Source organism: Ovis canadensis, chromosome 8 (genome assembly GCF_042477335.2).
Source record: "Ovis canadensis isolate MfBH-ARS-UI-01 breed Bighorn chromosome 8, ARS-UI_OviCan_v2, whole genome shotgun sequence".
Lineage (NCBI taxonomy): Eukaryota > Metazoa > Chordata > Mammalia > Artiodactyla > Bovidae > Ovis > Ovis canadensis.
The window spans coordinates 93891732-93917282 of record NC_091252.1 but is presented as its reverse complement, the minus strand read 5'-3'; the positions used below and the strand labels follow the sequence as shown (position 1 = coordinate 93917282).

At 52.9% G+C, this 25551-nt stretch overlaps 1 protein-coding gene across 3 annotated transcripts in view; it reads right to left on the bottom strand.

Annotated features, from left to right (window-relative positions):
* Nucleotides 1-25551, bottom strand: part of SYNJ2 (synaptojanin 2) — a 102647-nt gene that overhangs the window by 18285 nt on the left and 58811 nt on the right. For all 3 annotated transcript variants that reach the window (XM_069598794.1, XM_069598796.1, XM_069598795.1), the window contains 12 exons: nt 20809-20870; nt 17583-17679; nt 15058-15230; nt 14633-14714; nt 13865-14014; nt 13595-13760; nt 9924-10115; nt 8472-8556; nt 7454-7594; nt 5596-5788; nt 3306-3464; nt 428-584 (listed from right to left, as the gene is read on the bottom strand). In XM_069598794.1, coding sequence (XP_069454895.1) covers nt 428-584; nt 3306-3464; nt 5596-5788; nt 7454-7594; nt 8472-8556; nt 9924-10115; nt 13595-13760; nt 13865-14014; nt 14633-14714; nt 15058-15230; nt 17583-17679; nt 20809-20870 — 1657 coding nt within the window. The remainder of the gene's footprint in view (nt 1-427; nt 585-3305; nt 3465-5595; nt 5789-7453; nt 7595-8471; nt 8557-9923; nt 10116-13594; nt 13761-13864; nt 14015-14632; nt 14715-15057; nt 15231-17582; nt 17680-20808; nt 20871-25551) is intronic.

Here is a 25551-nt window from a genome sequence, read left to right as displayed (position 1 = left end):
GTGTGATCTAGAGTTGGGGCTTTCAGCAGGTAAGAGCTGGGCTGAACAAAACGGGCTGGAGAAAGGGCACAAGTGTGAGAGGCAGAGGTGCCCGAGAGGAGGACCCAGGACCTCTCCCCTGATCCCCACTGTGAACAAAGGCAGCGGGGTGGGGTGGTGTGGGCAGAGAGCCACGAGGCACAGATGCAGAGACCCAGGAGCCTGCACACTCGCAGGCTGGAGTCTCTAGAAAGAGGCCAGGGGGGGCTCCCCCAAAGCACCACTCCCAAAGCTTAGGGGTAACATCTGGAATGAGTTTCACGTAGTTCTGGGTTAACAGGAGCCTTGTTCTTTAAAGAGCGAAGAACACTGGACTAAAGAAACATGATATTCCCTGTGGCACACGGGTCACCGCCCTGCTCCGCGTCTGTGCACACGGGTCACCCACCTGTTCTGTCGGAAGGGTACCTCTTTCTCCACCACAGGACCCTGTCTGTCCAGGCGGGGGTGCGGCACTTGTCACTGGTGTCGTAGGCAGCGGAGCCCACATCGTACTTGTAGGTGGGTCCAAAGTCGATGGTGCCCTCGTGAAAGTCTTTAAAAATCTATCGGGAGGAGAAGTCACAGGACCATCTCAGTTCTTCTAGGTCACGTCCATTACACACACCAGAGGGCATGTCCCAGAGCGGTTCTTTTTGTCCCCGACAGGGATAGAATCTACATCATAGTGGCAGGCATGTCGAAAATGGGATATCTGAATGCCTTTTAATTAGCAAAAAAAGTGACGATCATCTCTTTGTTCTGCCGATGGACACACCACTGGGTCTCCCACCCCCTCAGCACCGGATCTGTCACATGGGAGACAGTGAGAGACACAGGCAAGAGGCCGCTTCCACGCGAGAGGACTGCCCAGCCCGGCCCCGGCAAGGCCTTGATCTGTATCTGTTAACTAAACCAACTGGCTGTCAACTGCAAATCGGTGCTCGCCAAGGACGTTTCCCATCTGCATCTGCAGATTGAGCTCTGTGCTGCTGCAGCTGCTGACCTTCAACACCCCCTGAGGGAGTTCAGGGAGAAGACTCTTGAGAGTCCCTTGGACTGCAAGAAGATTCAACCAGTCCATCCTAAAGGAAATCCACCCTGAATATTCACTGAAAGGACTGATGCTGAAGATGAAATTCCAATACTTTGGCCACCTGATGCGAAGAACTGACTCACTGGAAAAGACCCTGATGCTGGGAAAGATTGAGGGCGGGAGAAGAAGGGGATGAGATGGTTGGATGGCATCACCAACTCAATGGACGTGAGTTTGAGCAAGTCCGGGAGTTGGTGATGGACAGGGAGGCCTGGCGTGCTGCAGTCCATGGAGTCGCAAAGAGCTGGACACAACTGACCAATTGAACTGAACTGAGGGAGTTCAGGGTGGAGAGTGAGGCACTCGGTGCTCCAGGGAATCCAGTGGGACAGGTCTTTGATAGATATTTTCAGGAACTGATTTCCTGATCCCAATCCTTGCATCCCTTCATATCGAGAAAATCACTAAATCCCTTCACGACTAGCAGAAAACCTTTTGTAAAGTGAGTGCTTGATTGAACTGAACTCCTCCTTCACCAAAATCCTATATATTGAATTTTCCCCACTGCCTCTTTGAAGCAGTCTCTCAGAGCTCTCTGAGGTGCTATCTCCCAGGCTGCAGTCCTCATTTTGGCCCAAATAAAACTTAATTCACAACTCTCATATTGCCCATCTTTTTAGTCAACACAGGTAAGGAGCGGCTCAGAAAGGAAGCCCAGTTCCTCTCCATCTTCAATTAACCCTGGTCCAGCCCTGATGCTGTGGGCAGACCAGGAACAGACGCTCACTCGGTGTTCTAGTGGAAGGGTGTGGAGGACACTGGCAGGAGGAAGGAAGAAGGACCCTTAGCAGAAAGGCCTGTAAAGGTCCCTTTGCCCTCTGGCCAACCCCAGTGACCCACGTCCCCAGGGGGGAAGACAGAAAACCCTTAGGAATGACCAGATCTCGCTGCAGAAGGGGTCTTGCCCTCCCTGCCCGCGCCATCTAACCCACTGCACTTTCACCTAGTGAATGGAACTAGCTGCACTTCCCTCCCCTCAGTCCATCCTGCTAGGAAGTAGTTCTGCTAGGAAGTAAACAGGCGCCGAGATGTGGAGGCCCGCCAGTGTGACCTTGAACAGAAGACGAATCCTATAGCTGAATCTTCCCTGTTACATCATGACCTGAGGAGGCACTAAAAACCTGCATGGGGTCGCACAAGGGAAGTCTGAGCTGAACTCTGACTGTCTCTGGCTGTATCATGGCTCTGTTTACTGACTCTGTGATCTTGGACATGTTATGTGACCTTGGCCTCAGTCTTCTTATCTATAAAATGGGTACAATGCCTAATCTGTAGGATGGTCTTATATGTACAAATCGGTGTGTGGAGTATATTAGACGGTGTATTAAATGAATTTGTTAGCATACTCACTACCAAGAAACAGAGATATCACTGAAATGAATTGCTTTGAGCAGAGTCTAGCATGTCACTAGCTGGTTTAGTGCGCCTGACATACAGCTGTTCCTACGAGCCGCAGCCCGAGTACAGGGTGCTTGGACTGTGTACATCAGACCCGCCATCGTCATCAGCTGTGTGCGCAGAGGCTCATGTGGGGCTGTTTGAATCAGCTTGGATTCAAACTTACTCCCTGGGAAGCCCTGGACCAGGGTTCAGCTTGTCTGGAGGAGGAAGGGACGGCTTGCTGCCCCTCCAACCACAGAGCCGGGGCATAGAGGCTCCTATCACCCTGAGCTCCTCCGGCGGCTTGCGTGTAGCCAGTGTCCTTTCATAGAGCGACAGCCCCTCTGGCCACGAGAGGACGCTGACCTTGACTGTGGCCAGGAAAGCAGAACAGGACACGAGTGTGGACGGAGCTCATGTGTCTCTAGCTTCTTCTGCCAGGCACGTTTCCCGCCGTATCAGAATCAGTTATATCCGTGCACGAAGCTTAATGCAAACACGAGCGTGTACATCCAGTAGACGATGTTCCACACTGGGGGCTCCCAGGTGGCGCTAGTAGTAAGAACCTGTCTGCCAATGCAGGATACAGAAGAGACGCGGGTTCGATCCCTGGGTCGGAAGATCCCCTGGAGAAGGGCATGGCAACCCACTCCAGGATTCCTGCCTGGAGAATCCCATGGACAGACGAGCCTGGCGGGCTACAGACGACGGGGTCGCAAAGAGTTGGAGAGGACGGAAGCAACATAGAATGCACGCACGCACACTCCACACTGGAGCAGGTGTTAAAAACTATTTCAAAAGCACAACTTACTTTTCCACTTGACTTCTGCAGCTGTAGCTGATCAAATTCCAGAAGCCTCTTCCAGTCTTGGCGTTTAACAAAATAGAAGACTTCTTCGTACGTGAGATCAATGCGGTAGTTGAAATCACCACACCAAAACACATAATCGTGAGAGAAAACGTTTCTTCCCTAAGTCATAAAAAGAAAGAAATCCTGATGATTTGACCCATCTTGCAAGGAATGTGGGAGACGGGGAAAAACAAATTCACTATACAGAAGGTAAGCACATATGTTTTTCTTAAAATGTTATTTTTAAAATAAGAGTCTGCTAAAGCATCTCATTTTTCACTAATGCCATAAAAACCTGCTGACAGCCTTGCACGTGGCTTACTTTTTACATTTTAAATAGTGTTTTTGAGTGGTCTGGGGAAAACGCCATCCCTAATACAAGGTGCATGATGGCTAGTATTCGCTATGCCCATCAGATCTCGGCCTCCAGGCTGTACCCCTGCTTCGTTATGTCTGTATCCTAACAACAATGGCCCAAATATGCAGTGTTATGAGAATGAGGTTTAAGAAAATAAGTATAAATGCTCAGGACATGCAATTCTATAAAAGCTGGTGGATTTCATACATTTTTATCCTTGATCTTCTATCACTCCCCTTGATCAGTCCCCCTGCCCCCAGCCTGCCCAGTCAGCTCTGTGTCCACACCCAGGGCAGCCCTATCGATCTCAGACATCTTCCCCTTCCCCCACCCAGGAATCACAACAATAGCAGCACAGTATCTGCCGCCCACAATGCTGGGCTCTGTTCTGGGGCGCCCTGTCCTCACAGTGGCCCTGCAAAGCACATACTCTTGGTTCTCTGACAGATTAAAAGTAAAAAAAAAAAAGTTCAAAAACTTTGCTGAAGGTTACATCAGTAGTACATGATATAGACAAGATATGAACTCAGATCTGCCATGCCCCAAAACCTGTTTCTATTCACTACACTGCGTGGTACTTCCACTCCCCTCAGCCCACAACAATATTCTGGACAGAAGACTGAAATTGTCACAGCCCAATAAAAGAGCCATGCGGAGCAGCCCTGCCTAAAAGAACGCTCTGTGGTGATGGAAAGGCTCTGAACCCCAGCTGTCCAAAGCCCAGCCACATGGGGCCACGCACGTGAAATGCAGCCACTGTGACTGAGGGCTTTCGGCTTTATTTTATCTATTTTACATTTAAATAGCTACCTGTGGCTAGTGGCTACTCTATTGAACAGCACAGGTATAGAGTATAGGTACCCTCAATATTTCTACCGAAAAAAAAAACTGTATTATCAACTCTTTAATTATTGAAACTGTGTCCTGTGTTTTCTACTTCAAAATAGCACTCTTCAAGTGAGAACAGTTGGATTTTACTCTTTTTTAAGTTACACAGACACAAAAAGAAAATATCAGTCCTACAGAATCTGGAAAACGACAATGACAAATTTCCCAACTCACTTCTTTCTTTTTATTCCAAGAAATAAAAGCTTCAACAAGGATTACTTGTTGAACAACTTCAAGCTCTTCTTCATGAAAACTAAGGAATTCTTGCCTTGAGTGCAGGCCAGTGAACAGGATGTCAGTTTTAAGGGATCTGGCCTTACACAGAAGAGCTCTGTGACCCAGCCGTGTCTCAGACAGAATCCGTGGCAGGAACGGCTGAAATCTACTCTCACTGCCGGGAAACAGGTGTGTCTGCAGGGGGCTGAAGGTGTGTGAAACCATCATCTCTGCATGGAAAGGAAAACATTCAAATCTGAATTCGCAGAGATGCCCCGGCTTCTGAATGAAAACTTCAGAACCCCCGCTAGAGGGCGCATGACGCATGATATTGGCAAGCAAGAAACCAGACCAGGATCCGGGGGCTCCCAAAAGGACTGGTTTCGAAACCGGGTATTCTTTTCCGAGCCACCACAAGAAGGTACGTGTGAGTCTCAGGAAAACCAAATCGTTCACTGGGTTTGGATTCAAACGTTCTTCACCAGCTTAAGACAGAGCACAGGGGTTCTCCTTCCCAGTTCCACGCAGTTGCCTCAGAAGAAGAACACGCAGGGTGTTATCAGCGTGTTCAAACAGTACAGAGATACAGGGGGACCCCAACACTCCTGGGCTGGACGCCCCGCTCACCTCTATCTCAGCTTCCCTGGCTGGTTCCCCCGCCTGGAGTGCTGAGCCCCCAGGGCAGGGATGCTCCCAGAGCCGTGTGCCCCACCCTCCTGCAGCAGCTCAGGCCCCCTGGGCGGGGCGGACCTGAGCAGGGACCCAGCCACTGCCCACTGCCCTGCTCACCACGGGGAAGCTCAGCTTCTGGGTGATCTCCCTGTAGTCCTCGTTCCGCTCCTTCACCTGGGACTGCCCGGCTGTCAGGTGGCAGCAGACGAAGCAGAAGCTGGTGCTGTGGAACTGGAAGCGGATGGCCACGGCGCCCTTGTTCCCCGCCTTCCCGCCCATGCCCGTCTTCACCGTGTCGATCGCCACATCCCTGGAACAGAGAACGCACACGCGGTGGGGGCGTCTTCCCAGTGGCTCTGAAGGAAAAGCAGACGCTGTTCTGCTACAGAGACGAGCCACCTGGTGGCGTCATGGGCCGAAGGCTCTGAGAACCCCTGACACCATCCATGCAGAGGCTCCCATCGCCAGGGACTAGGCCGCACGGGGACCCGCGTCACCGTCCACTCCACACCACCCCTCCCCTTCCTCGCCCCGGGGCCAGCCCCCTGGGGCAGACAGGAGCATCCTGTGGTCCCAGCTCCGTCCAGGTTGCTCACATAAGCACCCACGAAGCACCTTGGAGTTGAATCACCTCCCCCACCACCTGCTTCCAGTCTCCCAGCTACAGCAGGAGCAGCCACCACATCCTATACAGCTTTTCTGCAAAGTACAGGAGGGGCCCTCAGATAATCAATGTATAAGAAACAGGAGCCATCCAGTTATCTGTGCTGGCCTGGTGGAGAGGAGTGGCTTCCAAGCAGTGGCCTACTGGTGTTAAGATGCTGACTTATAATGCACACAAGTGAGTGCGCGGGTCCACAGGACCACGGAGCCTCCACCTGCTCCCTGGGATTGGTGCCCAACAGACAAGGTATGGGGGTAGCCGGCCAGCAAGGGTGCGAGCTCACCCAGCTCGAGGCTGGAGGGCCACGGGGCCAAGGACACCAGGGTTGGGACCTCAGCGGGCACCTGGGAAACCCGGAGCCCCTCAGCATGGATCCCTTCCTCGTGTTCCATCTCTGATCCCAACCCCAACCACAGCCTCACTCCAACCATAACTGACCTTTACCCACTCCCTGTCGACACTGCCAGGCTGTTACAGCAAGCATGGGGACACGAACTGTAAAGTTTCCCAAAGGTCACAGAAGAGATTATTAGGAACACAGAGCATTTTGCTCTCCAGGTGCTGCCCCGGGCAGTCTGTGGTCCTCGACCTCCGAGGCGATGCACAACCAGCGTGACCCTATTGGGTTCAGGGGTCAGGCCAGCTCAGTGCCAGGTATCGGCAAAGAGAATGAGTGGCGGGGATTCTAACAGCGTGAGTGAGACCAGGGAGCAAGGGAGGGCTATGAGACAGCTGAGGGAGAAGGGGAGTTCCTCCCAACCTTAAAACACATGCATGCACGCGCGTGCACACACACACACACACACACACACACACACGCCCTTTCCTAAAAGACATCCTGTTCCAAGGCTTTTCCCCGCATGCCATTCACAAAGCTGTCACTTTGGAGACTGAGTAATGGGGTGACAGCGGTAGAGAGTTTCTGCCCACACATCTTTTGAAAAGTAGAATTCTTTTGAAAAGAGACAACAACTCATTTCCTGATGAGTTACCCAGCTCTAGGTCAGAGGTTTCCTGTCTAACACTGCCGCGAGGAACCCCTTCCCTGGGCCCAACTGAGCCTGGCTGCCAGTGATGGTGAAATGCTCCTCCTAAAAGGGTCCAGCTTCCTGAGCTAGAAGTTCCCATCGAGGCTTTTTAAATGCTAGACAATATTCTATTCGGCCTGGTTTTTCCCTGGGGGTTGTGTTACATTTGACTAAAATAATGGCAGGTCCTGATTCCTGCTGCAGGAAGTGGGGCGGGGGGAAAGGAAGTGAGAATAAAACAATCCTGGGTTCCCCCAGATGTCTGTCAATGAAATGTTCTTACCTGATGAAGGGGATGTGGTGTGGACGCACAAAGATGTAAAGACAGACACCCACCAGCTGCGCTGAAGTCAAGAGAATGTACCGATGAGCGCGCGAGATGGCCTTCTGGAGCTGCTCACCCCACATCTTCCTGTTGGTGGTACTGGAGGAGAGAAAGCAATGATGCTGTTCACAGTTAGCTGGATGCAGACTCTCCCGCCTGGAGACTCCTCCAGCCCTGAGCTGGTTCTTTTTTACCAAACTGACATCATATCGCTTGCACGCCTGCATCAGGGCCCTCTGAGCCTCAGTCCTCACAGCGGACTATCTGCGTGTTTCTGGTTGTGTTCCGCATATCACCTCTACCCCTGCCTCCTGCCACCCAGCTCAGGGCCTTACTCGTAAGACCTCCACGTGTGCGTGCTAGGTCACTTCAGTCTTGCCCGACTCTTTGTGACCCCACGGACTGTGTGTAGCCCGACAGACTCCTCCGTCTGTGGGATTCTCCAGGCAAGAATATACTGGAGTGTGTTGCCATTTCCTCCTCCAGGGGAATCTTCCTGGACCAAGGATCAAATCAGAGTTTCTTAGGTCTCCTGCACTGGCAGGTGGGTTCTTTACCACGAGACCTCCATAGAGCCAGGTTTTATTATTCATTCAGAAAGTGCCTTACAATGGACTAGGAAAGAAAGAGTCCAGCTGAGTTCACACCAAATGTTAGTCCAGCAGTTTTCTTTCCTTTGTACGGGTTTCTTACACCTCTCCATCTTTCCCCAGGAAACGTGAGTCAGCCCCCGCCCAGCCCAGCCCACGTCCTCGGGGCTCACACACACTGCAGGCAAATTGTGACTCAACCCTCCCAGCCAGGCAGCTCTGGGAGCACAGAGCCTCCCCCACCCTTCCTTCTATTCCCTCAATCAGCAGAGAGAGGAACAGGGACGAGCATGTCTGGGAGGACTTCGGGAACTCAGGCAGCACCAAGGGTCGCAGGTTAGTGGCACCCCAGCTCAGGACCCCACACCCCAGGCCCCGCCGCCCACCTGGCGTTGACGATGTTCCCCGCACTCAGCTCCACCATCTCTTCGAACCCCACGGCAAATATGTCAGCTGGGCTGGCGGTGTCATCTGCGGAACAAGCAGAAGACGGAGGAAGTCAGACCCACCAAGGCCGGTGCGGCCGACTCGAGGGCCAGAGCCCCGCGGCCTGGGCAAGCCCTCCCGGCCACAGGCGAGCACACACCCACCTCCCTCCAGCTCCCACTGTGCACACGGCCCTTCCCTGCCTGAATCCCAGGAGCATCGCTAACCTCTCTGTGGCTTGCTCTTCAAAAGGGACGGTTTAATGGTCACCTTGAAGGGTGGTCGTGAAGTCGGAGGACACATGGAAAGTGCCTGGACTCATAACTTCCATGCCAGCAGACCTGCCCCCTCCAACCTGGTACGCCCTACGCTCCTGAGGGGTGGGGGGCCTTGGCTCAAACCTGTGTGGCCCTGAGTACTCTCACAGCCCTGGACCAGCCCCTCTGGGTTAATGTCCGACTGTGGTCCTCTCCCAGAGGACTGCTGTCCTAGGGGTCAGGGGGCGGACCCGCTCTGATGAAGTCTGCCCCAGAAATGCTGGTTTACAGACTGCAGAGTGAGCAGAGGGGCTTCTCATCAGCTCTTTGCTCAGCTCTTTCTTCCCTTGAATGGGGGGCCTTTGGTGAACAGAAGCCCTGCAGCCACCTGCCACATCCCTCTCAACGAGCCCTAAGCCATCCCCGTGAATCTGAGCCGTGTCCTTGCAGTACCCTGCCCCCTGCCCCATGCAGACAGGGCACAGACAGCGGAAACGGGGCTCTGGGCTCTGATTGTCTTCAAGGTACATTAGTGCAGCCCCCCACATGCCCCCCAGCACTGCACACGGCAGGCAGGGAACTGGCCCAAGAGGCTTTCCAGAACCCAGATGAGCAGGAGAAAAGCCAAAGGCCTAGATAAATAGCTGACTCTCAGAGAAAAAGCACATGTGGATCCCGACCTCTGAGGCCATTAAATACTATCTTGCGTGACACAGGATAAAAGGTGAGGTGTCCAACCTCGCAATTATCTTATTCTTAAAAGGGAACACAATTTCTTCGTGACTGCTGAAGCAAACACGTGTCAACACGGGGAGTCTGAGAAAAGGCAGGGGTGTGTGTCCTGGGTCAGGGCGTGGACCCGGTCTGGCATCTCACTCACTTCTTACAGCCCAAAGGTTCTAGTCATCAAAACCGAGAAAGTGCAAAATATACATGTGAAAAGAAAAGGGAGATTCACCGCATAGGTAACCCTTCCCAACACTTGGGAAAAAAAAGGTGCCACATATGTAACTTGCCGGACATCTGGAAAGTCAGACCACAGCGTTTGCTAAACGTTCTGAGGAGCGAGAAGGCCAAACACCCAACTTCCCACCTGTGGGCGAGGCCCGCAGCGAGGGGGGTCTACACCTATTACCCTGACCCGGCTATACTCACCCGGGGGTCCTGCGACTCGGCACAGCGAGGGCGTGTCCAGCAGCCAGTCGGCCAGCTCGGCCGTGCCCAGCAGGTTACTCCTGAACTGCTTCCCGCCGTTCACATTCCAGGTGCCCACGGCCACGCGCACTGGCTTGAAATTCGTGAACTCTGACTGGCGCTCCGACATGGCATTCAGGATCTTGGGAGTCACTATTGGGGGGCACAGAAAGGGCATCTCTGTCTGCACCCCAAACCTCATGCATTTCCCCCACACCCCCAGAAACACAGCCAGGCCTGCTGCCAGAGAGGGACGCTGAGGCCATCAACAGGGACTAGTGGCCGTGTCTTATGAGGATGAGGCTAAAACCCACCACGAGCAGAGCACCTCCCTGTGGCCCTTCTGCCGCAAAGTCCCCTCCACACCCTTCCCCCAGCAGGGCCACATGGGCTGTGACATCAGGTCACAGGGACGCGCATCCTCCGCGGTCACGACACAATTCCACGGGAGTTTTATCAACAGGCACCCTGCAACTTCCCGCATGGAACTATGGCTCTGACACCCACTTTGCATTCCCCATCTTCCAGTCCAAGCGCCAGCAGTGGTCTGTGGTACCCCAGACGCAAGCCTTTAAAAAATCATTACTCTGAACCAGGTCCGTCCTCTAGATGGCCAAAATATACTCCATTTTTTAAACCGGGCACTTAACTCAAATCTCCATCACATACACTCTGCTATGAAATGAGATGCACTGTACTACTCAGAGCTTCTTGCCACTTGTCCTGAGGTAGCCTTGTCTCCAGGGTTGACACAAATGTCACCTTGGCTATCAGAAGCCAAACAGGAATTTCCCCAGCAATGGAGGAATAAAAGCAGAAAAGGGGTGTGAAGCCATTTTCAGCATGGGCAAACCAATTTTTCAAAAACTCCAAAAATTTCTAAGACCAGAGTTATACACCTTTATAAGGAAAACTGCTAGGTTTCCTCTTCTTTTCCACAAACCCTGTAATGTTTACCGGCTCTAGGGAAGCGGTCCCCAACCCTTTTGGCATCAGGGACTAGTTTTTGTGGAAGATAGTTTTTCCATGGACCAGGGCGGGGGTGGGGTGGGGTGGTTTCAGGATGACTCAAGTGCATTACATTTATTGTCCACTCTATTATTGTTAGATCAGCTCCACCTCAGATTATCAGGCATTAGATCCTGGAGGATGGGGACCCCTGCTCTAGGGGAGAGTGAAACTCTTCGTCGTTCAGTCGTGTTCCACTCTTTGCGACCCCATGGACTACAGCCTGCTGGGCTGCTCTGTCCACAGGATTCTCCAGGCAAGAACACTGGAGTGGGTTGCCATGCCCTTCTCCAGAGGATCTTCTTGACCCAGGGATCGAACCTATGAAGGGGTTTCCTGCATAGCAAGCAGATTCTTTATGTCTGTGCAACCAGGGAAGCTCTAGGAGGTAAGATGCCATTAAAAATTTCCCAGAGAAATCCCCAATGCACTTTGATGTGGAATCTTCAACACATCCCCGTAAACAAACCTTAAGAAAAAATTAAGTCACAGATGCAGAGAACAGTTGCCAGAGGCTGAGGTGGAGGTAAGGGGCAGTGGATCAAGGGGGTCAAAAAGTACAAACTTCTAGATATAAAAGCAGCAACCTGGGGATGTGATGTACAGAGTGATGATTGTAGCTAACAACATTGTATTATAGATCTTAAAAATTCTCATCACAAGGGGAAAAAAAAAAAACTTTGTAACTCTGTGTGGTGATGGATATGAACTAGAATTATTGTGGTGATGACCAACCTAGACAGCATGTTAAAAAACAGAGTACTTTGTCCACAAAGGTCCATCTAGTCAAGGCTATGGTTTTTCCTGTGGTCATGTATGGATGTGAGAGTTGGACTGTGAAGAAGGCTGAGCACCGAAGAATTGATGCTTTTGAACTGTGGTGTTGGAGAAGACTCTTGAGAGTCCCTTGGACTGCAAGGAGATCCAACCAGTCCATCCTAAAGGAAATCAGTCCAGGGTGTTCACTGGAAGGACTGATGTTGAAGCTGAAACTCCAATACTTTGGCCACCTAATGTGAAGAGCTGACTCATTTGAAAAGACCCTGATGCTGGGAGGGATTGGGGGCAGGAGGAGAAGGGGAAGACAGAGGATGAGAGGATGGGATGGCATTACCGACTCAATGCACATGGGTTTGGGTAAACTCCAAGAGTTGGTGATGGACAGGGAGGCCTGGCGTGCTGCGATTCATGGGGTTGCAAAGAGTCAGACACGGCTGAGCAACTGAACTGAACTAAACACATACAAATAGCGAATCATTATGTTATACACCTGAAACTAATATGTCAAGTATAACTAATTGGAAAAAAAGAGAAGACCCCTCGAGCTATTGAGGGAAACATGACAGTCCTGTCCTGAAGAGTGGAAGGCAGCCTGCCTACTGCAAGATTTCTAGGGTCCCGGTCATAACAGAAACAGGAGGTTACCCTCAGGGGAGAATCCCTACAAATGACATGTGGCGATGGGATCAAGAACCCTTTCTAGCTGAGAAAGATTCCTGGAGTAAGTTAACATTCAAAGACATCACCTCCTGGGGAGCCCACTCTATCTCTCCCAGCCTCTCAGTTTGGAAAACGGTCCAAACTAACGAAGGAGGAGCATGAGTGCTTCCGTGAGTCCGGAAGAACAGGCTCCCAGGAACCAGAGTGACAGCTGGTATCGTGTAAACAATTTTATCTTCTGTATATTGTGGAGCTCGACCTTTGGATGGGGAAGGACTGTGCCTCCTGGGGTTAAGCCAGTTCTCAGAGTCAGCCAGAGCCTGTTCCGCGCACACAACCAGTCCAGGGCTGCACCTCCTCTTTCCGACCCCCACTCCCTGGAGGCGACGTCCTCCCAGCAAGAGCAAACCAGTCCACCCTAAAGGAAATCCACCCTGAATGTTCATTGGAAGGACTGATGCTGAAGCTGAAGCTCCAATGCTTAGGCCACCTGATGCGAAGAGCCGACACATTGGAGAAGACCCTGATGCTGGGAAAGACTAAGGGCAGGAGGAGAAGGGAGCAACAGAGGATAAGGTGGTTGGATGGCATCACCAACTCAATGGACATGAGTTTGAGCAAACTCTGGGAGATAGTGAAGGACAGGGAAGCCTGGTGTGCTGCAGTCCATGGAATCAGACACAACTAAGCAACCAGCCACCTAGAGCCCACGGCTGTAGCTCAAAGCTCCAGAGTTATTCCAGCCAGCCAGTGCCACGCTGTCTACCCCACCCAGCCTTCCCTGTGAAAACCCCAATAATAACCATGGCTTAAGCGCCCTTCTGCCTCCTGACCACCCTGGGGTTCCCTACGTAGCCTCACGCGGCATCTCCAGGACTTGTGAGCGAAATGAGTGCGTTCTCCTGAGCCTCTCCTCAGCCTCCTCTTGCAGCTGCACCTGGCTGAGCATCTCACACGAAACAAGGCAGCTGGTCGCTTAGATCAGCTGGTCAGACTGTGAGACGGGCCAAGCTCGAGTCAAGGGTCAGGTTCTGAGCACAGAAGCTTGCTCAGGGGCTGCCTGCCACCTGCCATCTAGGATTATGTGAGGGTGGGCAGGCTGGCTGGACCCGCCACACGCCCTCTGGATGGCAGGGCAGCCGGACACCCCTACATCCAGCTCCAGGCAAGCGGGAGCCCCTCACCCAGCAGGGCTGGATTGTCCAGCAGCATCCTCCCCTTGTCCGCAGACTCCTCGCTGTAGACATCGCCAACCAGCAGCAGCTTGATGGCCTCCTGCTTCACCCCGTCAAAGAAGTTGGACTGGATCGTGCGAGACACGGACCGGGCCCCGTCCTTCAGCTTGCCCACCTGCCACCGGCCAGACGACGGACAGACAGACAGACAGCCGTGAGGGGGCCCGCGTGGGCCCTAGCCCATCTGCCCACCCGCCGCCCCCGGGGGCCTGGCCCTACCTTGGCCTTCCCCTCCAGGGCCCGGCTGCCCGTGAACATCTTGCTCAGGCTGTGCCCGTTCAGAGACCACATGGCTTTGAAGGACTCCACAAAGCGGTCAGCGATGGGCCTTGAGTTCAGCCCGAGGCTCTCGAGCTGCAGATGGAGGACCTGGGAGAGCCGGAGGGGCCAGCGGTCACCGACGTGCCCCCCGGAAGCTGCCCAGGGGACACCACCAGGCGCCACCCCCCGTGAGCTCCCACTCAGTGACTGCAGGGCTGACTCTGTGCTCTCAGAGGACAGGGCCCCCTTGCAGCGGAGGATGGGGCCTCCCGTCATGGTTCACTCGACTTCATCTACACCACCCAGCCCTCCCCCGACACCCCCAGGACAGCAGGACAGCCAAGGCTGGATGGCGGGCAGCACTGACCCCACGCCTCCTCCCAGCAGGGAGCCAGGGGAGGTCACCAGGGCAGCAGGCTGCAAACCCAGCCTCACCTCAGGCAGCCTTACTCCGCCTTTGTCCACGGGAAGGTCCACAACAATCACTACAGCCTATCTTTCCTCCAGGTGGCACCTGTGGGCCACCGTGTCTGGGGTGCCTTCCGAAGAGTGTGTGAAAGGCCCATCACGCCTCCAGCCACCTGACGCCTCAGGGATACCCCTCTCTAGATGCTGGGCACATGGCTGTCCCCTCCCCACGGTGACCACAAGAGCCCACGAGGGTGCTGAGCCCAGCCCATCCCCCCAACGGCCCAGGACAGGATACAGATGGCCTGAGAGACAGACCTCTAGGGCGATGAAGCTTTGCACTGCGTTGGTTCGGTCCAGGCAGTCGAGACAGTTCATCCGCAAAGTGCCTTTCTGAAAACTTAAGAAACCAACGGATACAAGTTACAAGTTGTGTTGGAAGAAGCCTGTGGAACTGAAGGCCCCCAAGGAAACTCATCAAGAGAGAATGCCTCACCTCCTGCCTGGTAGCCCACCCCTGCAGCCCAGAGTCACCGGCATGATGCAGACGAGCAGATCCTAAGCTGCCTGCCCGGCTCTGTCTTTCCCATGGAAACCCCAGTGGAGGTTCCCCAACAGGACACGCCACAGGTCTGCCCACCGGCTAAAGCAGGAGCAGCGAGGGTTGGGAGGTGCGTTCCTGGGAGTCGCCTGCCCTTTGGCCAGCCCATCCAGCGGGAGGAAAGGACACAGGTTAGACTCACCGTGGACTTACATTCTCGCCCCTGGTGAACACGTCAAACTCATCCCAGTGCAGCTTCAAGTGGGGCCGCAGGAGGTTCTCCAATTTCTCGAGCTTCCCGCCTTTGGCAAACTGATGGAAGTCAAAGTTGATCATAGGCGTGTCTCCGGCGTGGCAGGAAGCCCAGAGCAGCTTCTGAAAGGGGACAGGAGACGGTGGCAGGGCATCTGACCGCTTAACCGCATCACTCAGCAGAGCCCGGGGGCTCAGCCTGAAGGGTTATGGTGAACCAGGCGGTTTACCAGCCCTGATCCAGAAAGGGGCGGCACAGAACACAACCCTGGGGACGAAACCACCAAGCGCGTCTCGCCTGCAAAAGGGCCGGAGGTCCACCTCGGATGGAAGACAGCCAGACTGTGGCTCTGCAGCTCTGTGGCTCCGCCCCGTGGCTCCTCGGGGCAGCCCCGGGTCCGGCAGGGACATCACCTCCCACAGGGCTCTCTGGAGGGCACCCGCGGGGAAGGATGGCTCCGTTCTGCAGGCCCCGCAGTGCCTGGTGCCCCAGGACCCGGGGCAGTGAAGCAGTTTGCAGAGCTCATAATCCAGCTCCCGTTGCCCTGGTAACCAGTCCCATCCCTACAAGCCAAGCCTCCAGGAGGGTCCTCCAGACCATCCAGGGTGGGGGAGGTCTGGCCCAGCGAAACCCCGGGGGAGACGGGGGCTCAGGGCCTCCTGGGGCTTAGATCTGGCAGGTGAGCCGGACTGAAGGCAGGGCCAGAGGTGGGGAAGCACGCAGGTGGGTGCTGGGCAGAGGTCTGCCCTCCACACCGGGTACCCCAGCGCTCTCACCAGGAAGCCCTGGGGGCCAAGGATGACGCGCTGCCATCCCAGGGTGTGACTTCAGGTCAGACTTGTCCACCACGTGCCCAGCCAGAGTCTAGTGACTCTAAAGGGCTGGAAGGGCTTCGGGCAGTCTAGTCCCTACAACTCTGAGTGCCTGATCCCCACGGGCTAGATGCAAATCAACACACAACCATTGACATTAAGGTCTCGCTCTGAGGTCATCAGCTAACCCAAAGCAGGCACGCTTGGCAGCTTAATGAGCTGAAGAAGTGCCTTGTCCCCTGTGGCCTGAGAGCCACAGGTCACAGGCCAGCTGCTGGCACATGGACCTCGGTGTGGTGGAGCCGACGGGCTGAGGGAGCTTCTTTGATGCGACTCCAGTGGGGACCGTGACCCAGGCTCTCCAAGTAGTGCCTGCCTCTCACCCACTCCCTGCCCAGAAGCCTGGCCTCCTGCACTGGGCCCCAGGTCAGCTGTCGTCATTTGACATTCTGGCCTGGGGGTCCACCAGCTGCTGGGGCAGCTAAGAACACCTTCTCCCCAAAATCGAGGCATAAAGGGGTAAAGATTCTTGAGGGTTTTTTTTTCCCCTTCTTTTTTCTTAAAATAAGCTGCCAACACTGCTGCCAAGATGAATGGGAGGGGAGATACTTGTCAAGCTTGTTGCCCATAGCAACAAACAAAACAGGAAAAGCAGGTCTGGCCAAGTGAAACTGGCCACCAGAAAGTCTGCTCCAAGCACGGGGCTTCCTCAGTGGATTCAGCTTCCACTGGCCAGGGGCCAGGACCACAGGGGACACACTTCCTGTGAAGTGAGGGCTGACTTCACACTCTCCATAAGGGGCTTCCCTGAGCTCTGAACAACCACAGGGTTTTTTCTTTCCCATCCAGCAGGGGACACGGGCTGAAAGGACTGTGTAGGCCCACAGCCCACTCGGCCCAGAGAAGACCGAATGGGGGCACTGGGAATAGGGAGAGATGCTTGGAGGTGGGGGGAGCCTTCTGCTCACGGCCCCCCTCCCCATCCAGGGCTTCTCCCTGCATCTTCCCAGGGCGGGGAACATGTGCCAAAAGCCACGGGGAGCCCACAGGGAGCTGGGGACAGTGAGCGGGCGGGCAGCCCAAACAAGGCTGGATAACGACTCGAAGGCTCCAAGTTCACAGGAGGAAATCATGTCAGGCTGCTCGCGTTAAACCCAGCAGGGGCTCTGAAGAGCTACTTAGGTACAAGTGTCCTGTGGGTGTTTGTGTGGACTTGCCAGGAGGTGGGGCCAGTGGCTGGGCCCGCCCGACGAGTGAGCAGGGGACCCCAGCTCCCCGAGGGGGTCAGGGATGCACGGGGTGGAGCCCAAACATACATGTATGCGTGCATGTACGCGTGCACACGTGTGTATGTTTGTCCAAGAGAGCTGGGGAAAGGCCCGGCCGTGCTGAGTCCTCAATGACCCAGTGGGGAGAAAAGGCAGCTGGAGCTAGGAGATGCTCTGTTCTCATTCTGAGCAAATTCAACCAACCATGGGTTCACGAAAATTAAACTTCATTCGTCAGGAGCCCAGATCACTTAATGCTGAAGCTCTGAAGGAAAAAGGTCTCCCCAAAGATGGGGCGAGCAGGCCACTGTCTCCAGTCCCCAGGGAAGCCCACCCTGAGCAGCCCGCCCCCCACCTCCTCGCTCGGCCTTGCCCCGGGCAGGGGGCCAGTTACCTTAAAGGCTCTGTTGAGCACCTCCTCTCCGCCTCTGCTGCCCAGCAGGTTCACGACCACCTGCTTCCCGTATTGCTCCTTCAGAAGCACCATATGCCTGCAACAGAGCAGGGCAGTCTGTGATGCCCCGGCTCCTGGGACACACACTGACGACTGCGCCCTCGAGGGCACCAGCTGGGCACTAGCGGTCCAGAGTGAGCTGGCCCTAGGAAAGGCAGCGCCCGAGAGGAACAGCAGATCGGACTTCTGAACACGTGTGGTGTCAGACAAGGATACGCTGGACTTCTATACAGTCCCCTCTTAAATCCAGAACTGCTAACCTGCCTCTCATGAACAAAGCCTCAAAAACGCAATGTGCATATCTCCAAAGTTAACCTATTTCACCTGGTACTTTCTCAAATCTAGAAAAACCAGTAGGGGAGCCATCAACCTCGGGGCCCAGTCTTTTCATCTAAGTGCTGCATTTCATGATGTTTAACCTCAGCAAGAAGGTTAGAAGAAAATTTCCATCTTTAGAAGAATTCTTTGCATATCAGAGACTATTACACATATATTGAAATAGTAGGGGGAGACTCCAATATTCTTACCACCAGCTATTGAAAAGTAACTATAATTTTAATAATGTTTAGTTCAGTTGCTCAGTCATGTCCAACTCTTTGCGACCCCATGAATCGCAGCACACCAGGCCTCCCTGTCCATCACCAACTCCCGGAGTTTACCCAAACTCATGTGCATCAAGTCGGTGATGCCATCCAGCCATCTCATCCTCTGTCATCCCCTTCTCCTCCTGCCCCCAATCCCTCCCAGCATCAGAGTCTTTTCCAATGAGTCAACTCTTCGCACGAGGTGGCCAGAGTATTGGAGTTTCAGTTTTAGCATCAGTCCTTCCAATGAACACCCAGGACTGATCTCCTTTAGAATGGACTGGTTGGATCTCCTTGCAGTCCAAGGGACTCTCAAGAGTCTTCTCCAACACCACAGTTCAAAAGCATCAATTCTTCGGTGCTCAGCTTTCTTTACAGTCCAACTCTCACATCCATACATGACCACTGGAAAAACTGTAGCCTTGACTAGATGGACCTTTGTTGGCAAAGTAATGTCTCTGCTTTTGAATATGCTATCTAGGTTGGTAAAAACTTTCCTTCCAAGGAGTAAGCATCTTTTAATTTCATGGCTGCAATCACCATCTGCAGTGATTTCGGAGCCCAAAAAAATAAAGTCTGACACTGTTTCCACTGTTTCCCCATCTATTTCCCATGAAATGATGGGACCCGATGCCATGATCTTTGTTTTCTGAATGTTGAGCTTTAAGCCAACTTTTTCACTCTCCTCTTTCACTTTCATCAATGTTAGAATAGCTAAATGTAGCTTTTAAAAAAAATAAGGAAAAGACATAATGCAAAAAACAGATGTAAAACTGATTTAGTAATGCAATCTTCACATCTGAAACTAGAAAAAACTGGAAGACAGCAGAGGACAATGTTAAAAGTGGTGGAATTTTATGTGCTTTTAGATTCTTTTCTTCTTTAAACAGTTTTGCATTTTCCCAGTGTCTACAATAACATTTCTCTCATAAATGGAATATTTTAAAGTCAATTATCACAAAAGAACCATTTTGGCCCCATAAGGGGGGAAAAACCACAAAAAACCTGTCTTACTAGCTCTGAAGGACAACACTGAAGAGAAGAACAAGGATTTGAAAGTGGGCAGTCTATGCTGCTCTGCAGATGGTTGACGATTAGCCTGCCTGCTCTTCTTCAGATGGGCTTCTGCCTCCATGGGGAGGAATCCTCCCAGGGCCATGGTCCTAGCAACCCTGCCTTGTTGCAGTCCCTCCCCCGGGAAGATGCAGGGCCGGATCAGACATAGGCGATCAAAGCCTCCCCACAAGCCGGCAGGCTGCACCCCGGCCCTGGAGCCAGGCAGCCCCGGGGGGCGGGTGCTGGAAGAACAGGACATGCATGGCCTGGCTACTCCACGCTCTGTGGTTCCTCCTGCCCAGAGAAGGTGCGTCCTGGCCTGAGGTCTAACATGTGGAGTTGGAGCAGGGCCTGCTCAGATGAGTAGTAACATGCCAACTGGGGGACACAGGTGGGATGGTGTTACCGATTTTAAGGCCAAGAAGAAGGCCGCAAGCAAATTTAAAGTCCAAATGAAGCTTCAGGTAGCATGATTAGAACACTTAAAAAATTACTTTGAAAATTATTTTTATAGCCATTAAGATCACTTTAAAATTAGCATTGAGAGTAAAGTGAAGTCACTCAGTCGTGTCTGACTCTTTGTGACCCCATGGACTGTGGCCTACCAGGCTCCTTAGTCCATGGGATTTTCCAGGCAAGAATACTGGAGTGGGTTGCCATTTCCTTCTCCAGGGGATTTTCCCGACCCAGGGATCAAACCCAGGTCTCCCGCATTATAGGCAAGATGCTTTACTGTCTGAGCCACCAGGGAAAAAACAACATATATTTTAAGAAGCTAATAACTTTCAAGTACAAATTACCAAGAGTTCAGGTTAGTGATGGCTTTTCTTAAGCTAGCTGAAAAACAGGAAGCACTCAACGATCCAATCGGTGTTTTTAAAAATTAACTATGTATGACCCAGAATTGAGAAGGGACGACAGAGGATGAGATGGTTGGATGGTATTACCATCTCGACAGACACAAGTTTGAGCAAGCTTCGGGAGTTGGTGATGGACAGGGAAGCCTGGGGTGCTGTTGTCCATGGGGACACGACTGTGCGACTGAACTGAACCAGAATTTCTTCTAGAATGATACATAAAAGCTAATAGTGGGAAAAATAAAAATTAAAATAAAATAAACTAACAGTGGGAATTGCAAGTTAGGGCACTTCTGCCTTTTCCCTTATACCTTTCTATACCATGACTTTGTAAAGCCTGGGAATATATAACTTCAAAAACAAAAGGAAACTGGCTTAGAAATACCCTATAGTTTAGATGATCTCTTATTAACTAGGACAAATAGATAAAAGCGTCACTGCAGAAGGAATGGATAAAATAACTGCAAAGTTTTACCTGAGCAATTTATTAAATGAACCTGCAGGGAAACCTGAAGGCAAGGGGAAAATTCCATTTTGTAAACTGCCTTTTGGCAGAAAGAACCAGACTGAAAGATTCAGAGCGCACATCTGGGGTCTCCCCCTTCTGGCCACTCCCTGGCCCCCTGTCCCGCTGTCTGATAGGAGGAAGGATGGACTTGACCGCCCTACCTGTCGAAGGCAGGGGCGCTGGCCTCCAGGCCTCTGCTGAGTCTCAGATGATGGGAGCCAACCTAAATCAAAGAGAGATGACGCTGGTGATTCCTCCGGCCCAGGAAGCGATTGCCTTCCCATTCGTCCTCTACCACCAGCCAGGCCAGAGCAGGAGCCCCACAGCCCCTCCATGGTCCGTTTACAGCTCAGGATGGCCAGACTCTGAACCCGAGTCCAGCTCTCCTGTGGCCCTATCCTAAGTGCCGCGTGGACCATGCTGGCTGGACTCGTTCACAGAAGACAGACCAGGAGGCCCACGTTGGATCCACAGACCCTTCCATGGGGCTGAGATGCGGCCCAGCCAACCGGGAGAGAGAAACCAGCCTCCAGCCTCTTCTGTGAGGCCAGGGACCTTGACTGCCCCTCACATCTGAGCTGTCATAACTACCCACAAACGAATCTGCCTTACTGTCTAGAACTACTTACTTCACACCGGCTGCTTAAAACGCAAACTTGAAACTACGCGTTGTTATTGGCTGAGGGCCTCTGCCACTGGACAAACCTAGGACAACCTGACACGGAACAGTGTCAAGGACAGTAGTGGATTATAACCTGATGAGAACAGGAATCCAGGAATCTCTACAGAGGCAAGCTGGCTGGCTGGGTGGATGCGGGCAGGTGGACGGGGAGGTGGCCGCCTGGTGAGATGGCTAGCTGGGTGGGGAACAGGGATGGGGAGAAGGGAGGGTTTTACAGCAAATACCAACCAATAAACACAGAGAGAGTGATGGGAAATCATCGCCTTATAACCATCCCGGGAAAAAACTGTTAGGCAAAAATCATCCATTGACTGTACATCTTAAGGGAGTTTGACGAGGAGCAGGATGTTTGCACGGTCGCAAAGTGTCCCCGTAAATCGCTTCTTGGTTGAAAAGTAAGATATTAAGTGGAGAAACTGAAGAACACCTGGCACAGATGATTGAAAGTAACATCACGGATGAGGGGCCAAGGGACACTGTGGGCTCCCAGACGGGATGGACTCTCTGAGGACGTGGTCCTTGGGCAGAAGTGGGCCTGGGACACTCTTTGGAAGGTCACCCTTCCTCTGTCACCTGGACAACCCTTTAGTCCGGCTGCCCGAGGCCTCATGTCCGGCCTCCCCATGCTGGGCCCTGCCTCTGCACTTGCCCGGCTCAGACACTGACCTGCAGCTCCCCTCTCCGATGTCACTTAGTCCTGAAGCCGCGGTTGGGTCAGAGCCGCAGGGAGCAGCTTCGGGCAGGGCTGGAATGAAACCACTGCTGGCCCCACACACAGGAACTGACCTCGCTGCTTTTTTTAGTCTCCCCCCTCCTCCTTCACCCACCTTCCTCCCCCAGCCAGCTGGACGCGTGACCAACCACCTCCTTTTTGTCCCTAAAGCCAGAGGTGCAATCCTAAATGCCCCAGGCTGAGCCTGAGGAAGTGGCTGGAAGAATAATGCCTGGCTGGGTGGACATGGAGTCTCCACCAGCTCCTGAGAGGGTCCCAGAGCCACAAAGGGCGTCTCCGAACATCTCCCCGCCCCTCCCCTAGTTAAAGATGCCAGCCCCTCTGGTCTGGATCCTTGCCATCATCCTACCTGGTGGCTTTACCTTGATCTTCACAAGCCATGGTGTGTCCCAGCTCCACGGCTAAGCCGCTGGCTTTAAATCAGCCATGATGGGAGCATTTATACCACAAAAATAGGCAAAGGCAACAACCCCAAACTTCTCCCTCCTGCCCCCAGAAAAACTGGTTTACCACCATAACCTTGAGTGGTTTCCAAGCCTTCTGCACACTGGAGCCATCTAAGCATCTTCAAAACAGCATGGATGGCTGCTCCCACCTGGGGTGATATAACTGGGACAGCACGCGCCCTGAGCACCAGGAATTTTATGAGTTGCCCAGTAGTTTTAACGTGTAGCAGTTTGGGCACCACTGGGGCAAAATTCAAACTTCTCAGTGTAACGTACAAAGTCCACGCTCATCGGGACCTTGCTGTCTTCTCCAGCCACACCTCTCACCACGAGCCTGTCCCCCAGGCCGAGCTGTAGGTGGCCGAGCCAGCACGGCTCCTGAATGTGGTCTGACGCAGGGGTTGCAGCATCTGCGTCGTGGTCCCCTCTGCCTTCCTGGCCGGGGTGATCCCACCCCACCCCTCCCGGGTCAGTTCAGACACCCACTCCCGCAGCACAGGGACCTCAGCCGCCCTCTCTCCTGGCTCTACTCATACCACACTGTCACGACCTGTCCCCTCCTCCCGGAAGGCAGGTGTAACCGGTGATGTCAGGTGTCTGAACATACCAGACATGTGATGAGAGCCTGTAGGATGAATAAACAGCTTCCCCAGGGGTGTGTATGAGGGCTGGGTGGTAGAAGAGCCCGGAGACTGGTCCTCGCACTGCACATGAACTCAGAGAGGTGAGGACACTGTCTCTACACCACACAGCATCCTTGCGGGGACTCAGTGTGAAACTCCTACTCGACCCCCAGGGCACAAAGAGCCACGCCTCTCCTAATGCAACTTGGGCTTTTTTCTCTGCCTACGTGCTCAGTCGCGTCTGACTCTTTGTGACCCTATGAACTGGAGCCCCCCAGGCTCCTCCATCCATGCGATTTCCCAGGCAAGAATACAAGTAGTGGGTCGCCATTTCTTCCAGAGGATCTACCCAACCCAGGGACTGAACCTGCGTCTCCAGTATCGGTGGGCTGATTCTTTACCAGAGCCACCTGGGAAGCCCTTGTCTCTTACATGCTACATTTTATGTTATGAATAACATTAACAACTACCATTTTTCGTACTTTTTAGATTCTAGATACTGTACTGAATTCTAATACATTTTATGATATTCAATCCTCCCCATAACCCTATGAGACTGGTCAACCCCATTTTACAGAAGCGTAAATTAGGGCTTAGCAATAAGAGTTTCTCCACTTTTCTTTTTGAGATAAAAACTTCTCAGCAGTATATGGTTCCTGCGTAGGGGAACCAGAACCTGAACTGGAACCCAGCTCCCTATAACGTCAGAGCCTATGCTTTGAACCACACAAGAAGCTGTCTTGTTTCTTTCTGTGATGTTGCTGGTGAGCCCAGGAGCTCTGTGCGAGGCCCGTGGTCTGCACTGCGTGCACCACGCCATGCTGGCTTCAGCTCACATCCATTTTAAGCACTTTTTCCTCTTCATCCCAACCTCGTCATTATTTCTAAAACTGCTGCAGTATGATCCACCTCACATCGTCTTTGGAACAAAGGAAGGTACAACCACCCAACTGAGCACACGCAGGGCTGCGTAGCCCGGAGCTCAGGGAACAGGCTTTGACGGGGAGGAGGTGGACATGGGCAAGGTGGGAGCCGCAGAGGGGAGCGGTCTTCTCCATCCTCCTCGGCTGAGCCGCATGAAGCTTCAAAACACAGACCTGACCCACCTGTGCAAGACCTGTCTGTGTGTGCATCTTACAGGGAAGAGGACGCTAAAGCAACAAGAGCAGCAAAGTCTTCAAACGAACCCTGTATAAAAACATCACTAAACAGACTGGACTGGAAGAGCAACTAGCCTTCAATGTGGCTCTTTATAAACGGCACAGCCTGCTGACATGACAAAAATGAACTATGAAAGGAACGTGGTTGCTGGAAACGCAGTCGGGACCCAGTGAAAGTCCTGGGCCTGTGAAAACGTGTAGACAAATCACTATCCACAGACCTCTCTGCACACCCCCATACCCGCCCCCCACCCCGCCACCCCACAACCAGGGCTCATCTGCTCTCTGGGGCAAGTGTAAGAGCTGCAACATTGCAACTTAAAATGCAAGCTATTCACCCCCAAATCTTTACACAGTTCATCTAACCTAAGTGAAGATGGAGTGAGAGTTTTTCAAAATGGAAAAAAACCACCAGGACTGATCATCAGACTTGCTACTGATAGTCCAGGTAGGGGGTTTGAGAGCTAACCCCCTCCAAAGAGGACCTCATCTGCCTTTGATGTGGAATAATATTTAGAGGGTAAACACAGGTATCAAACCCAAAGGTTAGCAAAAGATTCATGAACACTGAAGTCTTTTGAAACTTATTTTGAAGAAACCACGAAGGCTGTGAAGGAGCCTTAACAATCGTCATGAGTCCAAGAGGTGCTACAGCTGCAGAAAAGTGGACAGCCAAGGTCCGCAGATGCACGGTCGCTCCATGGCAGGGTCAGGGTGCGTCTAGAGCATCTGTGGGTTCATCGTGAAGACAAAGGGAATGACAAGCTTTGTTTTCAGAAGAGGGAGACCAGAGCATGGAGAGTCCTAGAAACAAGACAGAGATGATGAAGGAGGGTCCTGGAGAAGAGGAAGTGGAAAAAGGGGGACCGTGAAGGTCTGAGGACGCAGACTTCATGTGGCATGGCCCCTGCAGAGGCAGACTGTGCAAGGCAAGGAGAAACTAGCTGATGATAATACTAATGATGATGGAGCCATCCTGCATCATGACCTCAAGCCTGGAAGAGGAACCCCAAACTGGGTGAGACGCCAAAACAGACGAATTCCAAAGGGTCCTTCCCAAATTCTAAGATGCTCTCATAACTGCCCCCACCCCCACCCAGGAAAACTCCACATCTAAAGAAAATTAAACTTCAAAACCCCTTTTAGAATGTCTAAAATAGGCAAATTATAGAGACAAAAAATAGATGAGCGGTTGCCGAGGCTTCGGGTAGGGCTGGAGGGGATGAGGAGTGACCGCTGATGGGCGCAGGGTTTCTCGGT